The sequence below is a fragment of the Pelmatolapia mariae genome, linkage group LG16_19 (assembly GCF_036321145.2).
Source record: "Pelmatolapia mariae isolate MD_Pm_ZW linkage group LG16_19, Pm_UMD_F_2, whole genome shotgun sequence".
NCBI classification, from domain to species: domain Eukaryota; kingdom Metazoa; phylum Chordata; class Actinopteri; order Cichliformes; family Cichlidae; genus Pelmatolapia; species Pelmatolapia mariae.
Window position 1 is genome coordinate 50666622 of NC_086241.1, and position 24167 is coordinate 50690788.

Below are 24167 nucleotides of genomic sequence, written 5' to 3' on the forward strand. Positions count from 1 at the left end.
GAGAATTTCGAGGATAGGCAATATCCCTGTCCTTGAAATCACTTTTTAGTTTTTATGAGGTCATTTTAATAAGGTTTGACCTTCAGTTGTAAATGTCAACTGAAAGCAAGATTACAGTCAGTACAATCTGAAATATTTGGACTCTTGCTCATTGTTTTAGGCCACACTAGCTACTCTGCATCTTCCTCAAATTCCCCAGTGTCACTTGATTTGGGGTCATTTGATTAATTGTAAAAATTTCCTTTAAAAATGTTACACCATAGAATAGTAGTAACATCAGGACCCTGCATCCTGAAGTGGGCCTGTGTGTAGTTTAAAGAGCATGACGTGTTAATGGGTAACAGTTGAAAACACCATGTTCTCTTTACAGTTGTTTAATACATTTCTTTAATCTTTTCTTTCAAGAGTGTTCAGACTAAAACATTTGTTCCTATCTGCAGCTTTGAGGCAGTGTGATGGATAATACTCTCTACTATTCGGACATAAACAAAGCAAGCAATCAAGAAGTTTACTTGTAGATAAATCGCTAATTAAAATGTTTTCGTTGTAGTAATGCATGTGTGTGTGTACCTTCATTTAAATGACCACAAAAGTATTCATTCAAACACATATCGGCCATGTAGTATTACCGTATTATTCCAAGTAGGAGGTAGTTTCTGGATCTTTGAGCTTTACGGGGATTTGGTTGCAGTATTAAAATGTAAATTTGAAAGGGATTACAGAATACAAACGCTCAAAAGGAGCACGGAGAGGGGGAACAGGAGATGTTTGTCTCTTTTGCAACCCTGCATAAAATCGACACATCCACACACCCTTGTGGGCTTGAGGACTCACGCTCCGGCATGTTGTGTGTCTGCTGTCTGTGCAATGCAACACTGCCATCTATGGATAAGAGCTGTAGGCCGCTCACTGTTTATCCCGCATCACGTTGCCGCCTGTGTGCGTCCACACGCAGCCGCCTGGACGCGCCTGTCATCTGGAGGAAACTCCTCCCTGCAGACAGCGCGTCCTGTCGCCTTCCCAGCGCAATGGTCTCCTGGATCATCTCTAGACTTGTGGTGTAAGTCCCCTTTTTTAAATTAATTTAAAACATCCTCTGTCATAGAGAGATATAAACAGATCGCATCGCCTGATTGTTGCAGGTGGCACATCGAGACGCACATTAACGGTGGAGAAGCTGCGCGCTTTACAAGCCCCCGCATTTCTGCCTGACAGCCTTTTTAACCAGAATCAGACGTCAACATAGAGAGCAAGTGTCGTGCTGTTCATTTCTGACTGAAAGCAGCCCGGGTTTGATGGGATTGTACTTTGTCGTTTCAGCCGGAATGAGCGCCGGGCCTGTATAGACCTACTGTATTTCTTAACAGGCTGGCAGCGCGCAGCAGTCTGCCACTCTTTGTTTTTATCAAGTGATTTATTTTTTTATTCTAGACAAAGAGATGACGTTATTGGGTGAATAATGTATTATCGTCATACGAGATGATAAAAATGAGTCAGATCCTGAAATCTGGGGGCTTCTTTCATAGCCAGAAGCCCTAAATGTCACTGAGTGGCGAGGTGTCTGAACAACAGGAGCGGTCTTTGAGTGGACCAATATTGAGTGTTGATGTCCCACATTGGAAAAAAACAAAAGGGATGGGTCAACCTTCTCAGGTTACAATGCAAGAGCATTTCATGTTATAAGAGTGGATGCATATACCCCCATGTTTTTATATCAATAGCTGCCTGTTTCCTATTATTATTAGTGTAGGTTATGGCTATTTTTTGCCTGCACAAACTATGAATCAGCACCATTGCACACTGTGTAAAGTAACAGCAGGCTCTAACCTCGAAATAGGGAAGCAATTACATTTCGATAACGAGATTTTGTTACACTGATTGGACTGCCAGCGCTTTGGCAGCTCAAAACCTGGTTATGCAGATTCGTTTTTGGATCGGTGGCCAACAGAAAGGTTTTAGCTGCGTCGATATTTTAAGCGTCCTTGTGTTTCTGAACTCCGAGTTAGCCGGCCAGGCCCGAGCAACATGATGTGGGTCAGTAATTTGATCAGGTCGCACTTACGCAGCTGTTGCTGTTGCTTGGTTGTAGCACTTTCACAGAGTCCACGTCTCTGTCCGGACACCCAGCAGCACAGGTGCTTGCATAAGAGGAGGAATTTAAAGAAAAAAGACAACATATGTGAACTAATTTTACCTGAAATGACTTGACTTTATCTGTCAGCTGCCAAGCCCGTATTAGCCATGAGTAATACTTAGGCTTTACAGTTTCTGATTGACCTCATCTTTCCTGGAAACCTGTAAATGTCTACAAGAGGTCCAAAGATTAAAAAAAAAAATGTATATACAAATGCTTAAGAAGAAAGAATTATTCCCAAATGTCTATATATGGATTGCTTTAATGCACAGCATACACTGCTGTGGAGAAGTCTTTAGTCACCCCTCTTAATTTGCTAGGAAAATGGGAAATAGGTGCAGCAATTTATTAAAAACATGTAAATACACATTTAAATAGAGTATAGAGGAAAAAACAGGTGATCACTTTTATTCTTTAATGCCTTAACTCTCACAGATGAGTTTTCTTGTTGTTTCTTTAAGTAGTCTTCAGGAATAGTTTTCCAATGAAGGACATTCAAAGCTTGTCTTTGGATGCTGTCTGCATTTTGTTGTGTTTTCTATCAAATGTCTTTTGTTCTCTGCTTGTCAGTTTTCCTCAAATTTTTTAAGGACACACTGCACACCATGCTGAGAAATTACAAAGTTTCAGCTACTGGCTCTTTAGGAATCATCTTGTTGGTCCAAAAATACTATTTTATGCCTGTCAAACTGTGTTTTTATGGGAACCTGACAGCAACAAAGTGCCTAAAGGTATAAAATTACTCCTTCACTAAGTTGTCAGTTATGTGTAGTCACAACACTGGTTCATCTCTTGGGTTGGGTGCTCAAAGGATTCACAGGTAGCCATAGGAACCAATAGTTCCTGCAGTATAAAGACTGTACAGCATATGAGTTAAACAACAGCCAGTGTCCAAAGAAGACATTTGAAAGACTTTCAGAAAGCCTGGAGAATTATTGATGAAGATCACTTTAAAAATTACAAGAAAGTCTGTCACTTTGGAAACAAAACATAGACTTTTTCACAGCACTTTATTGTTTTTAATCATGTTTTATTGCATTAAATGTGTCTTTGATGCACGTTTTTTATGTCTGAATATTGATTGGTTTTCTGTCTTTTAGACTCGTCTTTGGTACACTATATCCTGCATACTCTTCTTATAAAGCTGTGAAGTCCAAAGATGTGAAAGAATACGTGAGTAAAATGTTTTTTAGGTTTAAAATAATAACACCATGGTGTATTCATAAATATAAATGTTTTATGTGGATTTGCATTAACAGATTTGACTTTTCTATGACATTGCAGGTGAAATGGATGATGTACTGGATAATATTTGCCCTATTTACATCTGTGGAAGTGTTTACAGACATGTTTCTTTGTTGGTAGGTGACTGCAGATGTTTTGTGTCAATGATCGTACAGAGGCCCTCTGGGGAATATATTTTAACTCTTGTCTTGAGTCTTGTAGGGTTATCATTAACAATCTTTATGGTGGACATAAAAAAAACACAAGTTATTGTGTTTTACTGCTACTCCGTGATTTCACTGCAGGCTTCCTTTCTACTATGAACTGAAGATAGCCTTTGTGGTGTGGCTGCTATCCCCTTACACTAAAGGCTCCAGTGTGCTATACAGGAAGTTTGTTCATCCCACGCTTTCCTCAAAAGAAAAGGTGAAATCCCTTTCCTTTTTGTTGTTGTATCTTCCTTTATTTCCTCTGGTGCAGTTAAAGGAAAGGCTTAGGGGGCAAAATGTTCAGCCTAGGTTTTAAGCTAACACGCGTGGTTTTGTGTCTAATAGAACTGGAGTTTTGCAACTGTCTCAGGAACAAAAGTGCCTTTGTGCCAATTCACTTCCCCACTTAAGCTTTTAAAAATGTGTCCGTTGGACAGAGGCAAAGACATGTCACAGTCTTCTTCCATTCGTCTTTTCCTTTCCACCTCCCCCCCCCCCCTCCCTCTGTTTGTGTGGCAGGAAATAGAAAAATGAGCTTTCTGAAGATCAAAAGCCACAGAATGAAATGATGCAGTCAAGCAACACATGAAACAGCTGTCCAGCAATTACACAATGCCAATGAAAAACATCATGTTCATGTGATTCTTTTTTTTGCTCTTTGTTTAGGACATTGATGAGTATATCTGCCAAGCAAAGGACAAAAGCTATGACACACTGGTGCATTTTGGGAGAAAAGGACTGAACGTTGCAGCCACAGCTGCAGTCATGGCTGCAACAAAGGTAATGCAGACTCTGGACATTTGTTTTGTACTGCGCTGGGGGTATGGTGCTCGGGCATTGTAAATAAGGTGTCAAGCTTGTTGTTTTTTTTCGGCCGATCACATTCATGAAGCTTTGAACATTTGTTTTTGAAGCAGAGGACGCAGCAGATTACTTTAATGTTTGTGTATTTCATGATGCCATGTCATCCCCAGCCTGTCTCTCGCTGCTGCTGATACTAAAACATAGCCTTTCCCGGTTTAGGGTCAAGGAGTTCTGTCAGACAGACTCAGGAGTTTCAGCATGCAGGATCTCTCTTCCTACCAGTCTGACCCTGTTAACAGCAGCTCTGACACTACGCAGCCTGCAGCCGCACAGCACCGGACCCGACCTATGATGCGCAGCAAGTCTGAGAGCTACAACAAGGGTGAGGAGATGTGATTTCCATACTGCTTCGTGCCACCTACTGTAGCCCTGAAAACTAAATAAACAAACAACAAATAATAGTCTTATAAAGCATTATAAAAATGTAAATGAGTTAAATAGCACAACATACTGAAAAATATGGAAATATAGGCTCCATGAGCACACTGTAGGAGCCATTACAATGCTGCAGCAGTGCCTGCTTGGTTTGTGTAATGCAGATTATCGAGGCGATATCTGTTTTCCTGTTCAAGCTGGTTTAAGCCCAAAGATATTGTTTAGTACCTCAGCTTTCCTGACTGGCCCCCTAACCTCAGCCCTACCTTCCTGTTTGGAGCAGGTCAGGCCCTCACAGGGCTAACCATCCTGTGACAAAACTCGCAGCTGGAGGGATTTTGTGCCAACTTTAACAGCATGTGGAATCGGTTATTGTTTGTCCTAATTCGGTGCTGTATTTTTCAGATAATTCAAAATTTTTTCATGTAATTAAATTTTGAAGTAACAACTGTTAATATCAATGGGGTTACGGTACTACTAAACAATGAATCTTGGCAAGGGTATGTCATCGAATATTTGGTAACTAAGCTGCTGTAAACATCTGAGCCAGCGTTTGAATTTTCATTAATTCTGAGGATCTTTGTTATTGCCGACAAATCCAAGTAAAAGACCAAAACCACTACTTTCTGTGACTTAGACATTGTCTGTTGTTCATATTAAGGCTGCATATGTTTATATGTCTAAATAATGTCCTAAACAGCTGGGCAGTGTAGCTACTTGGATACATTTGTTGGGGACTATTTTCAGCTGTGGATTATTACACATTTGGCGAGCTGTATTTTTAGTTGCACGGTTGGTTTAGGGTGGAGTTAAAATTAATATGAATCATAATAAATGTCAGCTGGAGCTAAGATGTGGTTCATTAATGTGTTTTTTATACTTTCTGTATAACAATGGCGCTTAAGGCACAGAGGAATCAGAATGATGCTTTTTTTTGGTTTTGATCTTTTTGTGAGATCATTGGATTTGCTGACAACAACAAAATCACCAAAATACAAAAACCACCAAAGCTTCTACAATATTATGTTTTGTCTTCTGTTGTGGCATTATTTGACATGGAAAACAGGCTAATAAGGTTTACTCTGACTCTTAAAATAATAGAAAGAAGGACATAAGGAGGGCTAATAAGAACAGCCTTGTTATGCTTGTATTTGCTGCAGCAAATTGCTGTTTGATCTCAGTCGTGCAGCATGCAGGATGATGATGCATTATGATATGAGCATTCGTAATCCCCAAACTGACCAAAATCAGCTACATCTCTTCTGTAATGAAATGGGAAGCATTAGGCCTTTGATTCGTTAGTTGTTCATTCCTTGCTGCCGACCTTTTCCCACGGTACAGGGCAGGATTTTGACATGACTGAGTTTGAGGTGTTGGGGTTGGACCAGTGGGACTCCAAGGAGTTTCTGTCCCAGACTGCTTCAACTTCTGAGTCTGAGCCCACGCCCATTACACCCACTATGACACCCCAGTCCACCCCACCCTCCGCACCCTCTCTACCTCCCACTCCAGTGGCTCCGGAGCAGCCTGAGGAGGTGAGGAAAGAGGCACAGGCAGCATCAAGCTCTCCACAGCTCAGGCTGACTAAGCGGAAGGCTCCTGAGGTACACTGCCTTGTGAACGTGGCTGCTCAGCTGCTGTCTGATCCTAACTGCCCCTTGAGAATGGTGATTTACTCAATGATTCACTAATTTCTGCTGCTGCGTGCCTAAATAAATCATCATGGTCCAGTACCTATGCGATGGTGGAGAGCCAGATTGCTAATAGAATTTCTGCACTGATGAAACTGAATCATGCATTAACTTGGTAGAAACATTATTTAGTTCAAATGAATGCGTGATTGCAGTGACTCAGGTTTTTTGGAAATATTAAACATTGTTGATAAATTCACACGGTTTGCCTTCCAGTGTGTTTCACCCATTTAGAATAACTTTTAGTTTTGATGTGGAAATGTTTGTGTGAAATCCTTCCCCGGAATGAACCAGCATTCATTCATAAACCTCAACACCTAGTATGTCTTTGATTGGCATTCTCAATGAACAGCTAAATAAAGCAGGATTATTAAAGGATAAAGCTGGCAATATTTTTTTTTTCAGTTGTCAGAAGATCACATGAAAAAAACAACAATGAACTGATACTACAAATGAGTGTTGCCTGGGTAGCTAAAGCCTGAAAGAGCTTGTTCCTTATTCCTGTGCGACCCAAACCCTGGTAGAAACATCAGTGAGCCACAGCGCATGCGCTGAGTGACATAATGTTTCATCACAATCAACATGGGACTGTAGTTTTTTGTTGTTTTTAAGTTATTACCACATCAGTCCCCTGATACCACAAATACTCTGCTGAGAAACAAATGTGCATTTACGCCTCGAGACCTAGGACTTTTTTCCTCCCCCTCCCAATCAGTCAGTAACAGCTTCACAGATGCAAGGCCAAACTTACCTATTCATTGCTATTCTCTAAGGTCTCGCTATTGACAAGAGAAACGTGAGAAAAACAGTAAAGCATGCTTCTCTTAACCACCAGGCCAAATTCAAGTTTTAAAGACACGAGCTCTTAATTAAGCTGCATATTAAAATCACCAACAGCCTCTCAACAGTCAGTAAACACTGATGTCATTTAAGCTATTCTGTGCCACATTTGATTCAACATACACTCACCAGACACTTTAAGTACCACCTTGTTCATACCAGGTGGAGCCTATTTTGTTTTCAGAGCTACCTTTAGTCTTCAAGGCAGAGATTCAACAAGATACTGGAAACATTCCTCAGAGATTCCAGTCCAGGTTGACATGATAGCATCACACAGTTGCTGCAGATATGTCCGCTGCATATCCATGGTGAGAATCTCCCGTTCCACCACATTTCAAAGTTGCTACGTTGGATTGAGATCTGTTGACTGTGGAGGCCAGAACAGTGAACTCACTGTCATGTTAAAGAAGCCAGTTTGAGATGATTTGAGCCTTGTGACATGCAACATTTTCCTGCTGGAAGCAGCCATCAGACGATAGGTACTGTGGTCATAAAGAGTTGATTTTAAGGGACCCATAGTATCCTATAAAATACTAGGATACTGGCAGCATTTCTTCTATTGTCCAATTTTTTGAGCCTGTGGAAATTGCAGCCTCAGTTTCCTGTTCTTAGCAGGAGTGGCACCTGAAGTGATCTTTTGCTCTTGTGTGTTCAGAGAAGCTCTTCTGCATAAACTTGGTTGCAAAGAGTTATTTGGGTAATCATGTCATGCTCCTCTGACCTCTGATATCAAAAAGGCATTTTCACCCAGAAAACTGCCACTCACTGCATTTTTTTCTCTTTTACAGACCATTCTCTGTAAACTCTACAGATGGCAGTGTGGGAAAATCCCAGTAGATCAACAATTTCTGAAATACTCAGACCAGAACCATCTGGCACCAACAACCATTTCATCACTTAAATCACTTTTCTTCACCATTCTGATGCTCAATATCCAGCAGGTCATTGTTCGTAAATGCACTTGGTTCCTGCTGTGTTATTAGCGCTTTAGATATTTGTGTTAATAAGCAGCTGAACAGGTGTCCCTAACAAAGAATTAAACACAACACATTCATAGTCATAGTGATACTAGGCGGCCTCTTCAGTAAAAGTGTTGCACTTGGCAACCTTTGAAAGCGTTGCATGCTGTGTTTCTACCCTAGAGACAGTCTGGTCCCAGTACACTGAGCTGATAGGGGTTAATCCACAGAAGAAGATTATTCACTATTACAATGTTTACTCCTCTTTTGTAATGTTTCAAAATATTTACAGTACATTTTTTTAAATTGCCGTCTGCTCCTTAAAAGGAATTAAAGTAAATATTTGCAATCTCCTCTCCTGTTAATGACTTCTGTAGAAATAAACAGGCTTTTGTCTGAGAGGCAAATTGGAAAAACAGGGAAACCGTTTCTTAGTTTTGCTTTCATCTTGACAATAAGAAAAATACAAAATAATGCCAGCCTTTATCCTTTAAATACGTTGCAACTCCTTGCAGCTACTGGCTGACTGAATTCCATCTCTCTGTTCGCTTCTCTCGTCCCTTCTAGCCTCCTCATAGAGTCTTAAGGCCTCTCACAAGATCCAGGAGTGCTCTTTCTTCGAACAATGAAGCCATGTGAAACTGTCCTCAAGATTACTCCAGCTGCCTTTGCTGCAAGAAGTTAAAACAAAAATACTGAATGGCCAAAAGCTACATGACTGAAGCAGCCCTGCTTTGGAATAAGGTATTACCAAAGTGACCTATGATGACCCCTCTATATACAGCATATAGCAAGTGACTCATGATTTAAAATGTTGAGGTAGGAGAAATGAGTGAACGGGCGCTATGCTGAGAAGACACTTTGAGTTTGTTGGTTATTGAATATGTATTTATGTACAGGTTTATGTGTACTTCATCTTTATGATTTCTTTGTTTTTAATCTATCAAGTCTGGACAGGCAAATGCATGTGTGTCTTCCCAGGCATTAGTCTGCTGTTATTAAACAGAATGTACTGTCACTGAACATTACAGTGGGCACAGTGAGCAAGAGAATGTGATAGAAGCCAAGGATCAACAGCACAGACCGGGCTGTTTTTACCCACGTGAAATAATTTTTCTCTGGAGAGCAGCTTTTCTGCACTTCAATAATTATCACAACAAAGTATTAATAAATCAATCAGTTATCCAAGCGAAGATCAAGCAAGAAGTGACAGACGCGATTCTGTTTATTACCTCTCTCTTAAAGCCTTAAAAAAAAAGAGAAAGCAGAGATTAAATGTCACATTTCCAACAGTGTTCTTATTAATATGCACTAGGTTTAGAATAGAAATCACTGCCCTCAATAATCTCAAATAGCTGAATAAATAAATAAATATAAGTCACTGAACACCACCATCAATCACTTTCATTATTGTGCGTTTCTTCGGTGGTAAATAGTTTTTTTGTGTAACAAAAAACAACACGTGCATCACAGATTTAAAAAAGAAAGAAAGAAAAGAAAAAAAGTCATTACATAAGATGTTTCGTTAGTGGAGCTGACTGTTTTTGACAATCTGTTTAGTTTCTAAGCATGTTCTGTCATTTATTTGGCAGTTTTTAGTGCAATTAGGATTAAGTCACTTTTCTGCTGTAGCAAGAGTAGGATACTACATGGTTAAACATTAACTGTATATGGACATGGTTCTTTTTTCTTTTTATTTACATGTTTAAAATCACTGTGCAATGTTCTGCTGTGAACTGAGCAACTCTAAGCCCGACTCTCGTTACCGTTATTTGCTTCCGTTGTTATTTAGAAAATCACGAGAGTGACTTTAGTGGTTTTTCAGGTTTACAACCTCTATGAATTAGCAGTGCGTGGTGAAGCGTTGTTTGTTTTCATCCTGAACTTTACTCGCTGAGCCTGAACCTCGGCGACGTTCTAAACAAAGTATCACTGTGCTGGTTGTCGATTGACAGGATTAGCCCAGTAGATTTCTAACTTTCCTCTATGTATCTGTATCATTTAAGGTGGGTTTGAAACAAAAAGCTTCTCAGGTACAACTGTTCTGTTTACACGTCACTCACTCTGATGTTGTAGATACACTTATTATGCACATAAAATGCTCTTTAAACGGATTAACGGTTAAAAAAATGGGGGGGTGGAAGGGGGGGAGAATCAAATGATGTGTTTAAGCATTAGTAGTATCTGTGGTAGTGTTGGAGGTGATTTCTTTGAAATTCATTCAAAGCAAAACAGGAAAAAAACATGTTACAAAGTTGCAGATCTGTATACTTGTGTGTAGATCGATGAAGTCATCATTGCATGATGTTTTGTTATTAATTTGTATGAGAATTTGATTTCTTAAGTGCTTTTGTGTGAAGCTGTTGGCCTCTTCAGATGCCTTGCTGGTAAACATTTTCTTCTTTAGTTGATTTATAAAAAGAAATGTTATGGCTATCAGTTGGTTAAATATATATATATATATATATACACACGCATACAAACATGTCTTATTAACTGGTAAATTAGCCACTTAACACTTTATTCAGTGGGAGACACGCAAGTCATTGTACTAACGTATCCTCAGATTTTTTTTTCTGGCAGGCCAGAATGTCAAGTTAATTCAACTTAAACTTAATTGTGAATTATGAAACGAAAAGACGTGATGTGATGGCATATTGGTTCATGACTATCAATTTGTTTCACTCGTTTAAATATTTCTGTTGGTGAAATCAACTTAGAACCATTAAATATAAAGCAGAACTTTTGTGTCTGTGTTCTTTTTTTCTGCGTATTTGCTTTAAAAGAAAACTTACAGGGAAAGTATGGGAAAATGTGATGATTTATTTGACACATATACAACATCATTACATTACAAGCTGAAGATTAGCTGTCATTACGTGAATCAGCAAATTAGGGTTTGAGGTTGACCCGATCGTGGTACTTCAGGTATGGATCATCGACGTACCAGTTTCTCCTTTTCCAAAATGAGGTTGTCATTTTATCTAAAAGCTTGCATTGTGTTTTGCTACAGAATACGATCTCTCTGAGGCGCTTTCGTCTGGCAGGTTTCTTCTTCCAGAGCTTCTTCTTGTATCCAGCCTGTTCACATTCAAAATCAGGAAGTTAAATTTAACACGTTACCTACAATTAACATATGATTCAAGCAGCTTTAAAATGCACAGACCTTGCGTCGGATCCAAAGGCCACAGTGCAGCCTCATGAATCTATCTGTGACAGATTTTACACTCTTTCTCTTCCCCTTCTTGACACTATAGTAAGTCAGACTTCTGCTTGGCTGCTGAGTTAGACTAGGAACAAGTGCCGACACCCTGCAACAACACAGAGAAGCAGAACAGCTGTTATAAAGAACATACTTACTTTGTACACCTGTTCACCAGCTTGTTAACAGAAATATATAATTATCCACTCATATGGAAGCAACTGAGTGGCTTTTGTCATGTAGAGGACGTACTGAAATTAAAACAGAGCATCAGAATGAGGAAGAAAGGTGATTTAAGTGACTCTGAACATGGTTGCATGGTTATTTGTGTCAGAAGGGTTGGTCAGAGTATTTCAGAAACTGCTAATCTGCTGGGATTTTCCCAAACAGTCATCTCTATGGTTTACAGAGAAATAGCTAAAAAAAGAGAAAGTATCCAGTGAGCAGCAGTTTGGGTGGAAATGCTTCAACACCAGAAGTCAGAGGAGAATGACCAGACCTGCTTCAACTTGATAGGAAAGCAACAGTAACTCAAATACCCACTCATTATGACCAAGCTGTCCTGAAGAGCATCTCTGAACAGGAAACTGATGCTACAGTTAATACTGGGTCACCAAAATTGGACAACAGAAGACAGGAAAGAGCTTGCCTGGTCTGACGAGTCTTGATTGTTGCTTCACATTCAGATGGTAGGGTCAGAATTTGATTAAACAACATGAAAACATAGATCAAACTGCCTTGTATCAACTATTGACACTGCTGCTGATGTTGGAATAGTGTGGGGATATTTTCTTGGCACATTTTGAGCCCTTAGCACCAACTAAGCTGAGCATTGCTGCTGACCACGTCCCTGCCTTTCTGACCTCTGTACTCATCTTCTGATGGCTGCAGGATAAAGCATCAAGTCACAAAGCTCAAATCTTCTCAAACTGATTTCTTTGAACATGACAATGAGAATGACTGTATGCAAATGGCTCCACCATCACCAGAATGCAATCCAGCAGAGCAACTTTGGGATGTGGTGGAGCAGGAGACTCACATCATGGATGTGCAGCGAACAAATCTGCAGCAGCTGTGACATGCTGTCATGCCAGTTCCCACCACCTCATTGAATCTGTTTTGCCTTTATAATTAAGGCAATTCTGAAGAAAAAAAGGGGGGTCCAAAAAGGTGTACCTAACAAAGTGGCTAATGAATACATAGTAATGGTGATCTCTTAATTAAAAAAACAAAACTCTCACCTAAGATTACTGATATCTACTCATGTACATAATAAGTGGTTTAAAGCATAAAATAAATAATAGAAACGTCTATTATTTTTCAGACCCGCTGCAAAGTGCTTACATTATAAAGACTCTGTGATGCAGCTGTTGAAGTCACATTTCAGTCATCTCAGTTTTTTAGTGTTTTATATCCCAAATAAAGACGCCTTTTGCCAACAGCATAAACAAATAACTACAAAACACTCCCAGTGAGCGTGGAAAGCAGGTGCTGTGTCACTGCAAGTCCTCTATGCTGTATTTAATAAGTGGGCCGGCTGTCCACTACCAACAAAAGTGTCACAAGATGAGATTAGCTCGGATTATCAATTCAGTGAAACGGTTTCCTGGAGGAAAACCTGTACCTAATCGTGATTAGGACGAACATTAACCTAGCCTGTTACTTTGGGGAGCTTAATTACTCAAATGCACCACCCTCATATTTCTATTCCTTCACTCCTTACCTCTGCAGTATGTTGTAGCGGGGCGTCTGCCACACTGTACCCTGGAGAGGAGCACGGACAGCGGCTGTAAAAGAACTGTAGAGATGCGCAGACTGGACGAGGCTGGAGAACTGACAGGTCTGTGGTGTCCGGGCACATACAGACACGGACAGCGGCCTCAGCAGCCCTGTTGTCAAACACAAGGACGACAGAGAAACACATGAATATAAAACCGAATTCAGCTATTTCTGTATGTGTTACCGAACAGCACTGCTCGGTAAAACACAGATAATAAACATCCTCCGCATCAAGAGGGTGATATAAAACTATTAATTAATGTCAAACTGCAGTTACACACCGGACAGCCTCCTTGCCAGGGTGGCCGCCATGTTTCCTCCTTAACGCACAAGTAAGTACGGTGTCCCGTTAGGACAAACCTTCTTGTTAAAAGCATGAAGTTAAGTTGAAGCGACACAGCGCTCTACCGCCACCTAGTGAAGGACATGGTTGGCTGTGCTGTGCAGGATATGGCGAACCAGAGCAGGCTAAAAAAAAAAAAGAGGGAGAGAACCATTCAAGTCGTTTTGAGACAAACCAAACATATAAAATGTGCATAAATCGCATATGAACACATTTCAATGTAATAAAACATGTTTATGGACAATACAATACTGTACATAAGGTTGGTTCTTTAAGATTGGCCTAAGTAAGAGTTTTACCCCTGTCTGACGAGCTTAAAAAAAGCTTTAGCTTTTGTTTAGTAATAAAAAATTATGTATAAAAACATTTACAATGACATAATACATTAATTCTGTAAAACACCTAGTATTTTACTGTACCATTGCTTTTGTAAAATATCATTTAACATAAATTGAGTATTTCTGTGGCACTGTTAATTTATGTCCTCTATAATCTTTCAATATAACTTTCATGTATTACAGTATATCAAAAGATTATCAGGCACTGCACCACACTACACCACATTTTATCCAATATTAAAGTATTAAATACTCCTGTATTCAGTCTACTTGGTGTACAGACAGTATGATGTGCAGCTTCCAGCTGTGTCTGTCTACATAGCTGTCACATTGTAAACATGAGATCCTGAGATTTTTTCACATTCGTTGAACATTTGCATAATCTGGAAAGAATTGTTCATTGCTGGAAGACCAAATCAGTATTTCAGTTTTCTTATTTATTTAGTCTGGCAAATTTCCCCATACCTACTGAACAGATAGCCCATGACAGAAATGTAGTTGGAGCAAATATCAATAATCTAGATAGCTAAATGAAATAGTGATTGATGTTCTTAATAATGCCTGTGCTTTCCCTGCTATGATTCATCAAAATGACTGCTGTGCGTAGGGCTGTGGTGTGCAGTAAATATAATTATGCCACAGCATCCATCCATTCATCCATCTATTTTCTTCACCAGCTATACCAGCTGACACCTGGCAAGAAGTAGTACATCCTGGACAGATCACCAGTCAGACAGCGAGGACACAAAGGGACAGACAAACCTAACATGTACATCTTTGGACTGTAGAAGGAAACCCATGGAGGCACAGACAGAATATCCAAACTCCAACACAGTGGTTGCAACTGTCATAACATTTCAAAGCAGAACACTGACACATATATACAGTATACAATGTGCAACAGTGACCTGTTACAGATAAAACTAGCAAAAGAGGATTCAAGTGCCTGATTATTGTTGAGAATAGACTGTGATAGTTCAAAAAATATTTCCATGACTAATTTCTAAAGAATTGATTGATTCATACTTCTGTGGTTTTAGGCATCCTCAGCATCAGCCTGACTCCCTGATGGAAGGTGTCAGGCTGTGGGGGGTTGTAACGGCCATCTGTTCTTCCTGAGGTGCGCAGTTCTTTCCAACTGTGTATCTGGTGTTGCAGGAGTACTGCAGAATGATCTGGGGAGTGATCAGAACCCCGATGGTACAGCGCAGAAATGTCAAACTAATGATTCATGTGAAAAAGCCCAGTAAATATATGAAAAAGAGGAGCAATTTCAACAGAACATCTCAATTTTCCTGAGAAAAAAGATTTTCTGTTGTACTAAATGAAAGAAATCTGACAAGCACAACCCTTTGGGCTTAAACTACAAGAATTTAATCAGTAAAATTACAGAGAAAGTTCTGGTAGCTTGTAGCCAAGACTGTCTGTAATTATAGAACAGAAGCTTTTTTATTATTCTTGTAGAGCCATTGTAAAAAAAAAAAAAAAACAGAGAGAGAGAGAATTTTCTATAGCAGATAACAGGAACTTTTCTGTCATTTAATTGTTTATTTATTACTTAACTACTTTTTTGTGGCATGAATGGCCATGGTGGGGGAGGACTTTATCAGTAGGAAAAGCTTTAAAATGTATTCAAATACATTTTAAAGGCAAAACCTATGCCCTGCTTCAGAATGTCTGAAGCTGTCCAGTGAGCAGCAGAATCTTTGCTGGGTCAATTCTAGCCCTCAGGTCTTATGTTTGACACCTCTGGTATAGCGTGATGGTTAAGAGTGACCTAAAAGTGTCTACAACCCTTGCACAGTGTGTTTAAAACAGTATATATATATATATATATATATATATATATATATATATATATATAGCCTACACGCATTATACAACCAAGTCAAAATGACCAAAAAATGAAACACTTGAGAGCTTTTAACTAATGTTACTTTCAAAGCTTTGTACTTTTGTAAAGCTTTATAAAGAGCTGGTTAAGACAGTGTTTGTATTTATTAATTCCCTGCTTAGCAGAAGACAGTATAACACCACATTCACAGCATACAGGAGCAAGAATTGAACAACAATTAAAACACAGCCTAAATTACACTTTCTACACACTAATGGAAGGTATAATGTCGCCAGATTTACTTGAAGGCTGTTATAAAAGCACTACTCTTTGCTGCTGGCAGGCCGTTGTACTGTCACTGTTTGTCTTTAATAAAATAGTACAGTTTTGTGTTGTATGTTGCTGAAAGGCAGTTGTTATTACGCATTCTGTTCTGATATTAATTATGTTGTTTTTCTTGGTTAAATTAGCCAGTGTCTTTCAAAATGTTTTGAAATCTGTGAAATGTGAGTCTTTCTTGAGTTTTAAAGTTGTTTATAAAAAGTTTATATATTTACATATATAAATTATTTGAATTAATTACACATATAGTACATACAGCCAATCAAAAGTTTTGAATATGGAGAATCAGTACTTGTTAAAAAGACATATCACCAAAAGATTTTTTTCCTCCAGTAAATAAATTAATATGAGGACACTAATGATAACAGGTGCTATTACTTATAACCTATTAATGGTCATTCGAAATAAATTACTTTATACTATCCCAGCATATTAGGACAAATTATCAAGACAATATAGATTTTTTTTTCATTTATTTTAAAACTAGTCCACAATATAACATAGCATTTGAAGAGGGTTAGAAATCAGAATATTTTATTTTCTTCTAAAACATACAAATATAACCTTAAAAAGCAGTTAAAAACCTTTAAGCAAAAGTATCTAAAAAGCAATAAAATTAAATAAAAATTTTAAAAAGTATCATCCACAGTTTACACGTAATCACTGAGGGACAACAGATGTTAATGTAAGTGTACTGACACAGGAATGCAAAGTAAATCAATTACCTTGTTAAAAAAAGTGCTTTTCATAAGTGAAAAAGGCTGTCACCAAGCAGAGGCATGTATGTTGTTTTCATCGTTCCAGCGTACCTCTCATAATCGAATAACCTCACTTACACAAGGAATGTTTTTCTCTGAGTGGAACGATTGCAACAGGAAGAATTCACCAAAAAATCAACCTTCACTTGCCAGTAATTCATTGCAATTGACAGGCTGGTGGTTTGACAAGGTGCAGTCTCTAGAGGGGAGGGAGGGAGTTTTATCAGTGTTTCAGTGTCTCTTCTTATATCTTAGTGCTTCACCAGCCAGCATATACAGGTTCTGCATCACAGGGCAGGCCATAGTATCGTCCTTGAGGTCGCTCTTTTCGTAACAATGGAGCCCGGGCCACTGTCAGCTCTCCATCAGTTTCTCTTCGTCGACGTAAAAGCATTAAAATGATGAAGAGTAAGGCCACTGGAATAAAAAACACACAGACATATATGATAGAGACACGCACGTCATTACAGGCATACATAGAGTGCTTTGGCATGTGACCATGACTCCTAAATTAATTCATTATATCTTTATTTGAACCACCTGACAGGACTGCATTTAGCCATAAGAATTAAGCTTGAATTAACATGGCTCATTTACATTCATTATATATCAAATAAACAGGACTATAACTGAGTCAAGTTACTGAAAATGCAGTTTGTTTCATCACTTTTTCCTTTTTTCAATTCATTTTAATGTTAATCTTACAGAAAACAGGCAACTTTATGACCCATTACAATACCAGACACAAAAAATAAATAAATCACTTGGATCAAACAATCGTTGTTAGTATTACTCACCCCCTCCTCCAATAACTAACAAAGCAATAGTGACAGGAGCCAGTTCACAAGTGTCCCCTGCTTTGCGAAAGAAAGTCTCCATGCAGTAGCCCGGAGCCAAGCTGCCCTCTGGACAAAAGGCATCACTCGGACACTGAATGGGGTTCACGTCGGGACTCTGAGAGAATAACATGCTCTATCGGTGAATATCTTTTAAATGCACATGGATGTATTTCATCGGAGAGAGTGTGGCACACTCACAGGGCAGTAGTGATTCTCTGGGCAGATATCACAGCTTTCCTGGCCCCAGTGGATCTGAAAATAACCACTGCTGCAGATTTGACACAAATTCTGATGGGCGGCCTTGTACATACCTGTTCAAAAATCACACATCACTGGGATGGAAAGTAATTCTTATCTTTCTCTATTGCAAGCCACAGCAAACACTCACACAAATGACTAAGTGACAGCCCATTTAAGATACTCTAGTTTACCTGGCCGACATGGAGAGCAGTCCTTAGCGGCAGTCTGCAGAGCTTCTGTTCCTCCAGGACACAACTGGCACTGAGTACAACCCGATGAGCTGTCAGGGAAAAAAACAAAACATTTATAGCTGTAAAATATATGTGAACACTTTGGAGCAGGTCTACTGATCAAAGATCCTACTAATAATATGAATGGTTGTTGTCAATAGTTCACAGTTAGATCAGAGGATAAAACAGTGACTACTGGATAAATGTTTTGTAACTTGGTGGTGGCAGGAGGTAATTCATCAAACTAAAAAAAATAAAGAGAGGCCAAGTCCCAAACACTATTTTTAGCATCTGTAAATAACATATGGAGTCGTGGCTGTGAGACATCACTTCCTATCATGGCAGCAGCCCAGGAACCTGCTGGCAGACGCTGGCAAAGAGGAGATAGGCTTTCAGGCTTGGCTTGCAAGTATGGACAGACTAAAAAGGAATATCGCTTTTATTAGTGCAGGAGCAAACTTGCAATCAACCCTAGGAAGTGCTTTCAGCAGGGAAAGAGGTCACCAGACTCTCACAATGAAGCCTTGAAGCTCTGCCAATGGAGAAGTTGCTTAATATGACTATGAGTGTTTAATGACTGTCAGTTTCTAAATGGTAAAAAATAAATCCACAGATCCACAGAAGGAGCTAATATTGCTGCTCTTTAACACCCACTGTTTAGCTGTGATTAAGAAGCTTGCAAGACGCCTCCCTGTGAAGGTTATTTGGGACACGTCATCTAGACCGCGTGAGCCTACATATCCCATCTAGTCTGGAAATTCTCAAAAATAACCTGGGAAAATCCAAAGGAGTATTAGCCTCCTGTAACCATATCTCAAACTGTAATGGAGTGATAATGCATTTTTGTCATGAATCAAAACTACATTCATTTCATTAGGGGTCACATAAACCACTTAAACAGGGCTGTGCATGCCATTCGTGACTTTGTGCCAGCTGCAGATTACTCAAAGCAGACACTGTGTAGCTAGTCCTGTGTGTGTCTGTGCGTGTGGGTGTGTTTGTGTGGCGTGCAACTGTGCAGGCAACTCAGAACCATGAGATGAAAGCATGTGATGCTCAGTTTGGTGGTTAGATAAGTTATTTTCCAAACACTGAGTTCTGCTCAGTTACAGGGCAACAACAACAAAACAGAAAAATGGACACAAACAGAAATGCAGTCCCAGCAGCAATCAGGTCCAACTTACTTGCAAAAACGTCCTTGTGCACATGGTTTACATGAAGTAGAATTACCCTGCGATGAAAAGAAACCTAAAAACCGAACAGAAATATACATAATTTGTGGTTTTAAGTTATAGATATCAACATATACTAATGCAGGCATATCTATAGACTTTAAGGGGACCTGTTCAAATTTCCTGAGATAACCATAATACAGATATCACCTCAGAGTGACATCATACAGAAAAGCTACCAAGCAAATGTTTAGAGGAGTCTGAAGCCTGAACTTTAAGCTATTATTTGAAACCACATCCATTAAGAGGATCTAGCGTGCCTTTCTCTTTAAGTTGTGTGTATTTTATAGCAATATTTTACATTTATAGCATATGTATGGGAATCAACACTCTCTGTTTTCTGATATAGAAAACACTGAGTGACTGCTAGATAAACAAACCTGGTGAGCAACTTGTGCAAGAGTCTTCACCAGTGTTATTGTTGAAGGACCCAGGAGGGCAAGGGCGACATAATGGACTTCCAGTGAAACTGAAGTGGATACAGCATATGAAAAAATTATTAGTGATGTAAACGCTGGATTTCTATTTAAAAAGAGAGAGAAAAAAAGTGACATATGAAATTGCTGGAGCAAAACAAGTCTTTACTTGGTGTAGAAACCCCGACTGCAAGGTAGACACTGCTGCTGTCCAGCTAGTGGCTGATAAAATCCTCTGGTGCATGGCAGGCACGCACCAGGAAATACACACCACCCTGAGTCAGGACAGCACGTGCACAGAAGGGTGTCTGGGGGATTGACAAAAAGTTGATTTTATTCTTCATATTTGCTACTTTAATATCATACAGCTTATTTTAATATCAACAAAAGCCAGGCCAGGTACTTAACAGAAAGGACATTAAAGAAAGTGAGAGACATTAAATATAGCATATTTATAAATATCATAAAATAAAGACATGGCAGATGATAGTCACTGACTCACTGTTGTCGTACTGTGACCCCGGTGCACATGGCTCACAAGCAGAAAGGTTAAAAGTGAAGCAGCCTGAGGTGGTGCTGCTGAAAATCACGGGTGTCGGAGTCAGACTGGTCACATTTTCGATCAGAGTGGTATCTGTCACAGCAGGAGTAAGTGTGGTCTGGCTCACCACTAAGCCTGAGAAGGAAGGACACAATCGTTTATCTGCAGTCAGCTGTCTTAAAAAGGTTCAAAAGTACCTAAATGTAGTGAAAAGGTCATGGCTCGAGTGCATAAAAGCAAAAATATGTGGTATAATCACTAATAATTAATACAAACAGTGTAAGGAAAAAATTTTGGGGGACCCTCCTGCATACCTTTTCTTTGAAAGTTTTCGTTTATTTATTAGTATTGCAAATAATAACCATGATTTTAACTCCTTTCTCCCTGCATCTCTCCATGATTCAGTCTCCTGCTTTGAAATGTTGCTGTGGACTGAGGATGAACCCTCACGTCCCTCCTCCCTAGACACGCACTGAGCTGGGACACAGCCTCAGGGACACAACAGAAGTATGAAAAATAAATGTTAGCAAGTGGATGAGTGACCTGAGAGCCTTTCCAACCTTGCTGCATTGCCTTTATTAAAAGAGGAAGAACTTCTTCAATCAACTATAGCTGAATGATTTTACAAAAAGTTTATCCAACAGGGAAAGAAAAAAAAAGGTGAGGGCAACAGGTATAGGCACATCAGCAAAACAGAGCCCATATTGTGGTAGTAATCACATAAGCCTTGCGCTTAACTGCTTTCTTGAATAGGAGCCATCCTCCTCATGAAATGCAATTATTCAGAAAGGGGGTCATATGATTTCTCAGCTCCAGTCTCCTCTGGGTTGGCAGCAGTTCTCTCCCAAATAGATGTGCTTCTTGAATTACAAGTCAGGGAGTTTGTAAAAACGGATAAAATTATATTAACAGAAATACAAAAGCAATAAGTACCACGGAAATACAGTGAGCCAGTGTATTAATTTCATTATGGTGTCCTAGTGCAAAGAAAAGTGTGTGTAATAAAGTTTTGCTTTGAACAAAGTCTAAACTACATGATGCAACAACATAAGAACTCCAAGCAGAGCTACTGATTCTACTGTTTCTATACTTTCAATAACAAACCATCGGCACTTTTCAGTAGTGAATTAACCTAAGGTGACTTCATGCTTTTTTTTTCATACTATATAGTAAATCTCTGTATTAGACCCTTGGGTTATAGGATTACCGCCGCTGTTTCGTTAACGGTACAAGCCACTCTACTTACCTATGAAACAAGCGGCGGCGATCGCAGCCAGAACTCCCCGACAGTCCATGCTCCAGATTACCGACTGCAACCACCAAACAATGTTTGTCTACAGCACCTCATCCCTGAAATGTGGCAGCGTTTCCTTTGTTTTCATAGAGTAGGCTGTCAGGGGAATCAGCCCACTCATCAGTGTCATATGACAAAAAGGCATCATGTGATTTTGGTTTAGAGGGGAAAAACCGAGAGAAATGGGCTCAATTCAAGATAGATCTGGTGTAGTTACAAGGAACAACCAACAGGGACACCACCGCCTTATTAAAACATCATGCATTAGGCTCAGAGTTGCGCCCGGTCCGCAGGTGGAGCGGTTCAAACTAGGTCCAAGCAGTAATACGAATTTATCATGAAAATTACTTAATGAATTTTTACCAAAAATAAAAAAAAAATAAAAAAAAAATGACATGACATGACATGAATATACTTCATGTTGCTTTGTGCTAAATATAGAATATAACAGAGAAATGTTATTGTATATTGTTCAATTCTTGTGCTTGCAGTAGTTCTCTTTTTTGTTGTTGTGGATATTCCCAAAAGATATGAGACTTGACTCTTGGTATTTATTTAGTACAGTAAATTGGTAGCAAGACACAGAAAGCCACAGAAAACAGTATTGTTTAGGGGAAGGGAAACATTCCTCATCAGTCACGGTTGAAGGCTCGCTTCCTTTTTTCATGTTACATACAGACGTGAGTTTCGATAACTTTGGCAGTAATTGAAACAAAAAATAAAAAAGTCGTAATATCTGCTCGACTGTTGCAGAAAACCAAGCAGCGATCAACACAAGGGCGTAGATTTGGTTCTGGCATTGGTGGGGACGAATGATTCAACCACGGAACCCTGCCCTGTTTCTTTTTTTTTTTTTCCTTTTTGTTTTTGCTTCTTAATAAAAAAGAGGAGAAATATACTTGCCTACATATGCAATTCTACAGGCTTTTAAACCATTTAAAAATCACAATTCATAGTTTTATATGTTAATTATATAATGTTAAATTACTATTAAACAAATGACTAAGTATTTTAGGCTTTAGTTTACTTCAGCTATATTCCATATAAATCAGGTATCATACAAAAATAAAAATAGCTTCAAATACAGTCATGACAATAAAAGGATATGACTTTAAGGACTTAACAACATTACTTCAGTTATAGTACACCAACATCTCTGACACATTAGCACTAAGGGAACACTGAATGACCTGCTGGTTTTTGTCCATAAAACTACTCATCTAAGATTACCACAAAGTAAAAGATCTCTCAGCAAAATCATGCAACAGTTTAGGCACTGTTGCCCCGATCAAATCGGTGAGCTGGGATTTTTTATTCTAAACATGAACTACTGTTACAGCAACAGACATGGACTACTGGTGCCCCACACAACAACTCAATGTCCAGTATGTGAAGGAGCCAAACGCATGCCTTCTCCTCTTGTTAACTGAGATAAACTGCTGGCATATTTGTTTTACATCTATACTGTCCAGTCTCTCCTGGTGAACATGGCATACAGCAGCATTGTTTAATCTCATTTGAGTCATTGTTAACCTTAGCCATGTTTTTAGTCTTCTGAGACACTGAAGCTTCTTTCAGCCTCAGTACATGCGTTTTATCCTCAGATTAAAATTATTATTCTGTGCTTGATGTGCCTCACCTTTGGCCCTGGCTCTTCCCCTCTGACTGCACTAGGACATATTGCCACCTGATAAAATAACACATTGATTTGTGCCATATAAAAAGTGGGACATGTCAATTCAGATTCTTTGTCAAATATACACTAATGAATCAATTTACATCAGCAGCCTAACAACTGTCATGATAATAAATACTAGTTAATCTATAGCACCAAAACATCAGTCAGTCACCTGTGACCTCGCCTCTTCACCTCTGTCTGAGCTACAACATGGCAGAGCTGCCTCTGTCACCTGATGAATAACAGTGAGACACTCCACATACATGCAGTCACACATGTGCTTCAAATACAGTCATGAACCAACAAGTCATCATCCAATTCCACCTGTGATCTTGTATCACCGTTACTCTCTGAGCTTTGTGTTGGTTCTTCTGTCACCTGACAAATAGGACATACATGACAATAAGAATAAAATGTGGAGCTGCTTCAGTGTTTCTGTCACTTTGTGCAGATCTTGACTCATCAGTAATGTTTGTAGGGTGAGTGCATTTTTAAAACAATTTGTGCAAACTGCACTACAAGTTGAAATATTTGCATAATCACGACTACCTCATGATATTTTGTCTCAAAAATGAACCCTATGAATATGTCAACACTATTAGGATGAAATTATTGTGTCACCAACATTTTAACGTTAAACATATAATTTTAACGGCCTCTGTAAACTAATATCCTGGCTTGCTCGAGGCTGCCGTTTTCTCTGACAGTTTCAATCAAAATTAGAAATGCTGCTCTGAGACTGAGAGAACTAATAGTGCTGCCTGTTGTGCAGTTAGTTTCCAAAACACGTTATTTATGGTTACAT

At 39.1% G+C, this 24167-nt stretch overlaps 3 protein-coding genes across 3 annotated transcripts; 1 reads left to right on the top strand and 2 right to left on the bottom strand.

The window, feature by feature from the left end:
* The first annotated feature begins 954 nt into the window (after positions 1 to 954).
* Positions 955 to 11024, top strand: reep1 (receptor accessory protein 1). The gene is made up of 8 exons (XM_063499577.1): positions 955 to 1060; positions 3235 to 3307; positions 3419 to 3495; positions 3664 to 3784; positions 4234 to 4347; positions 4591 to 4753; positions 6148 to 6410; positions 8864 to 11024. The coding sequence occupies exons 1-8, from the start codon at positions 1029 to 1031 to the stop codon at positions 8933 to 8935; spliced, it is 915 nt and encodes a 304-aa protein (XP_063355647.1). The 5' UTR covers positions 955 to 1028; the 3' UTR covers positions 8936 to 11024.
* A 75-nt stretch (positions 11025 to 11099) lies between these two features.
* Positions 11100 to 13618, bottom strand: mrpl35 (mitochondrial ribosomal protein L35). Its single transcript, XM_063498807.1, has 4 exons — positions 13559 to 13618; positions 13222 to 13387; positions 11463 to 11607; positions 11100 to 11377 (listed from the first exon to the last, which is right to left on the bottom strand). The coding sequence occupies exons 1-4, from the start codon at positions 13587 to 13589 to the stop codon at positions 11189 to 11191; spliced, it is 531 nt and encodes a 176-aa protein (XP_063354877.1). The 5' UTR covers positions 13590 to 13618; the 3' UTR covers positions 11100 to 11188.
* Positions 13619 to 16612: 2994 nt separating this feature from the next.
* On the bottom strand, positions 16613 to 21796 carry si:dkey-21a6.5 (laminin subunit gamma-1). Its single transcript, XM_063497865.1, has 9 exons — positions 21637 to 21796; positions 20352 to 20525; positions 20019 to 20157; positions 19814 to 19902; positions 19386 to 19449; positions 18163 to 18251; positions 17930 to 18042; positions 17690 to 17846; positions 16613 to 17309 (listed from the first exon to the last, which is right to left on the bottom strand). Exons 1-9 carry the CDS (start codon positions 21683 to 21685, stop codon positions 17152 to 17154), a joined length of 1032 nt encoding a protein of 343 aa, XP_063353935.1. The 5' UTR covers positions 21686 to 21796; the 3' UTR covers positions 16613 to 17151.
* Positions 21797 to 24167: the final 2371 nt, after the last annotated feature.

Bases quoted from the DNA above. Each gene is read 5' to 3' on its own strand.
- reep1 (XM_063499577.1), top strand. From the start codon at position 1,029: ATGGTCTCCTGGATCATCTCTAGACTTGTGGT. The intron at 3,496-3,663 runs GTAGGTGACTGC...ATTTCACTGCAG, and splicing joins ACAGACATGTTTCTTTGTTG to GCTTCCTTTCTACTATGAAC. The intron at 4,754-6,147 runs GTGAGGAGATGT...CCCACGGTACAG, and splicing joins GTCTGAGAGCTACAACAAGG to GGCAGGATTTTGACATGACT.
- mrpl35 (XM_063498807.1), bottom strand. From the start codon at position 13,589: ATGGCGGCCACCCTGGCAAGGAGGCTGTCCG. The intron at 13,388-13,558 runs GTGTGTAACTGC...GTTTGACAACAG, and splicing joins CCTGGCAAGGAGGCTGTCCG to GGCTGCTGAGGCCGCTGTCC. The intron at 11,608-13,221 runs GTAAGGAGTGAA...GTGTTGTTGCAG, and splicing joins CGCTACAACATACTGCAGAG to GGTGTCGGCACTTGTTCCTA.
- si:dkey-21a6.5 (XM_063497865.1), bottom strand. From the start codon at position 21,685: ATGGACTGTCGGGGAGTTCTGGCTGCGATCGCCGCCGCTTGTTTCATA. The intron at 19,903-20,018 runs GTAAAGACTTGT...TATCCACTTCAG, and splicing joins AGTCGGGGTTTCTACACCAA to TTTCACTGGAAGTCCATTAT. The intron at 17,310-17,689 runs GTGAGTAATACT...TTTTTATTCCAG, and splicing joins GTTAGTTATTGGAGGAGGGG to TGGCCTTACTCTTCATCATT.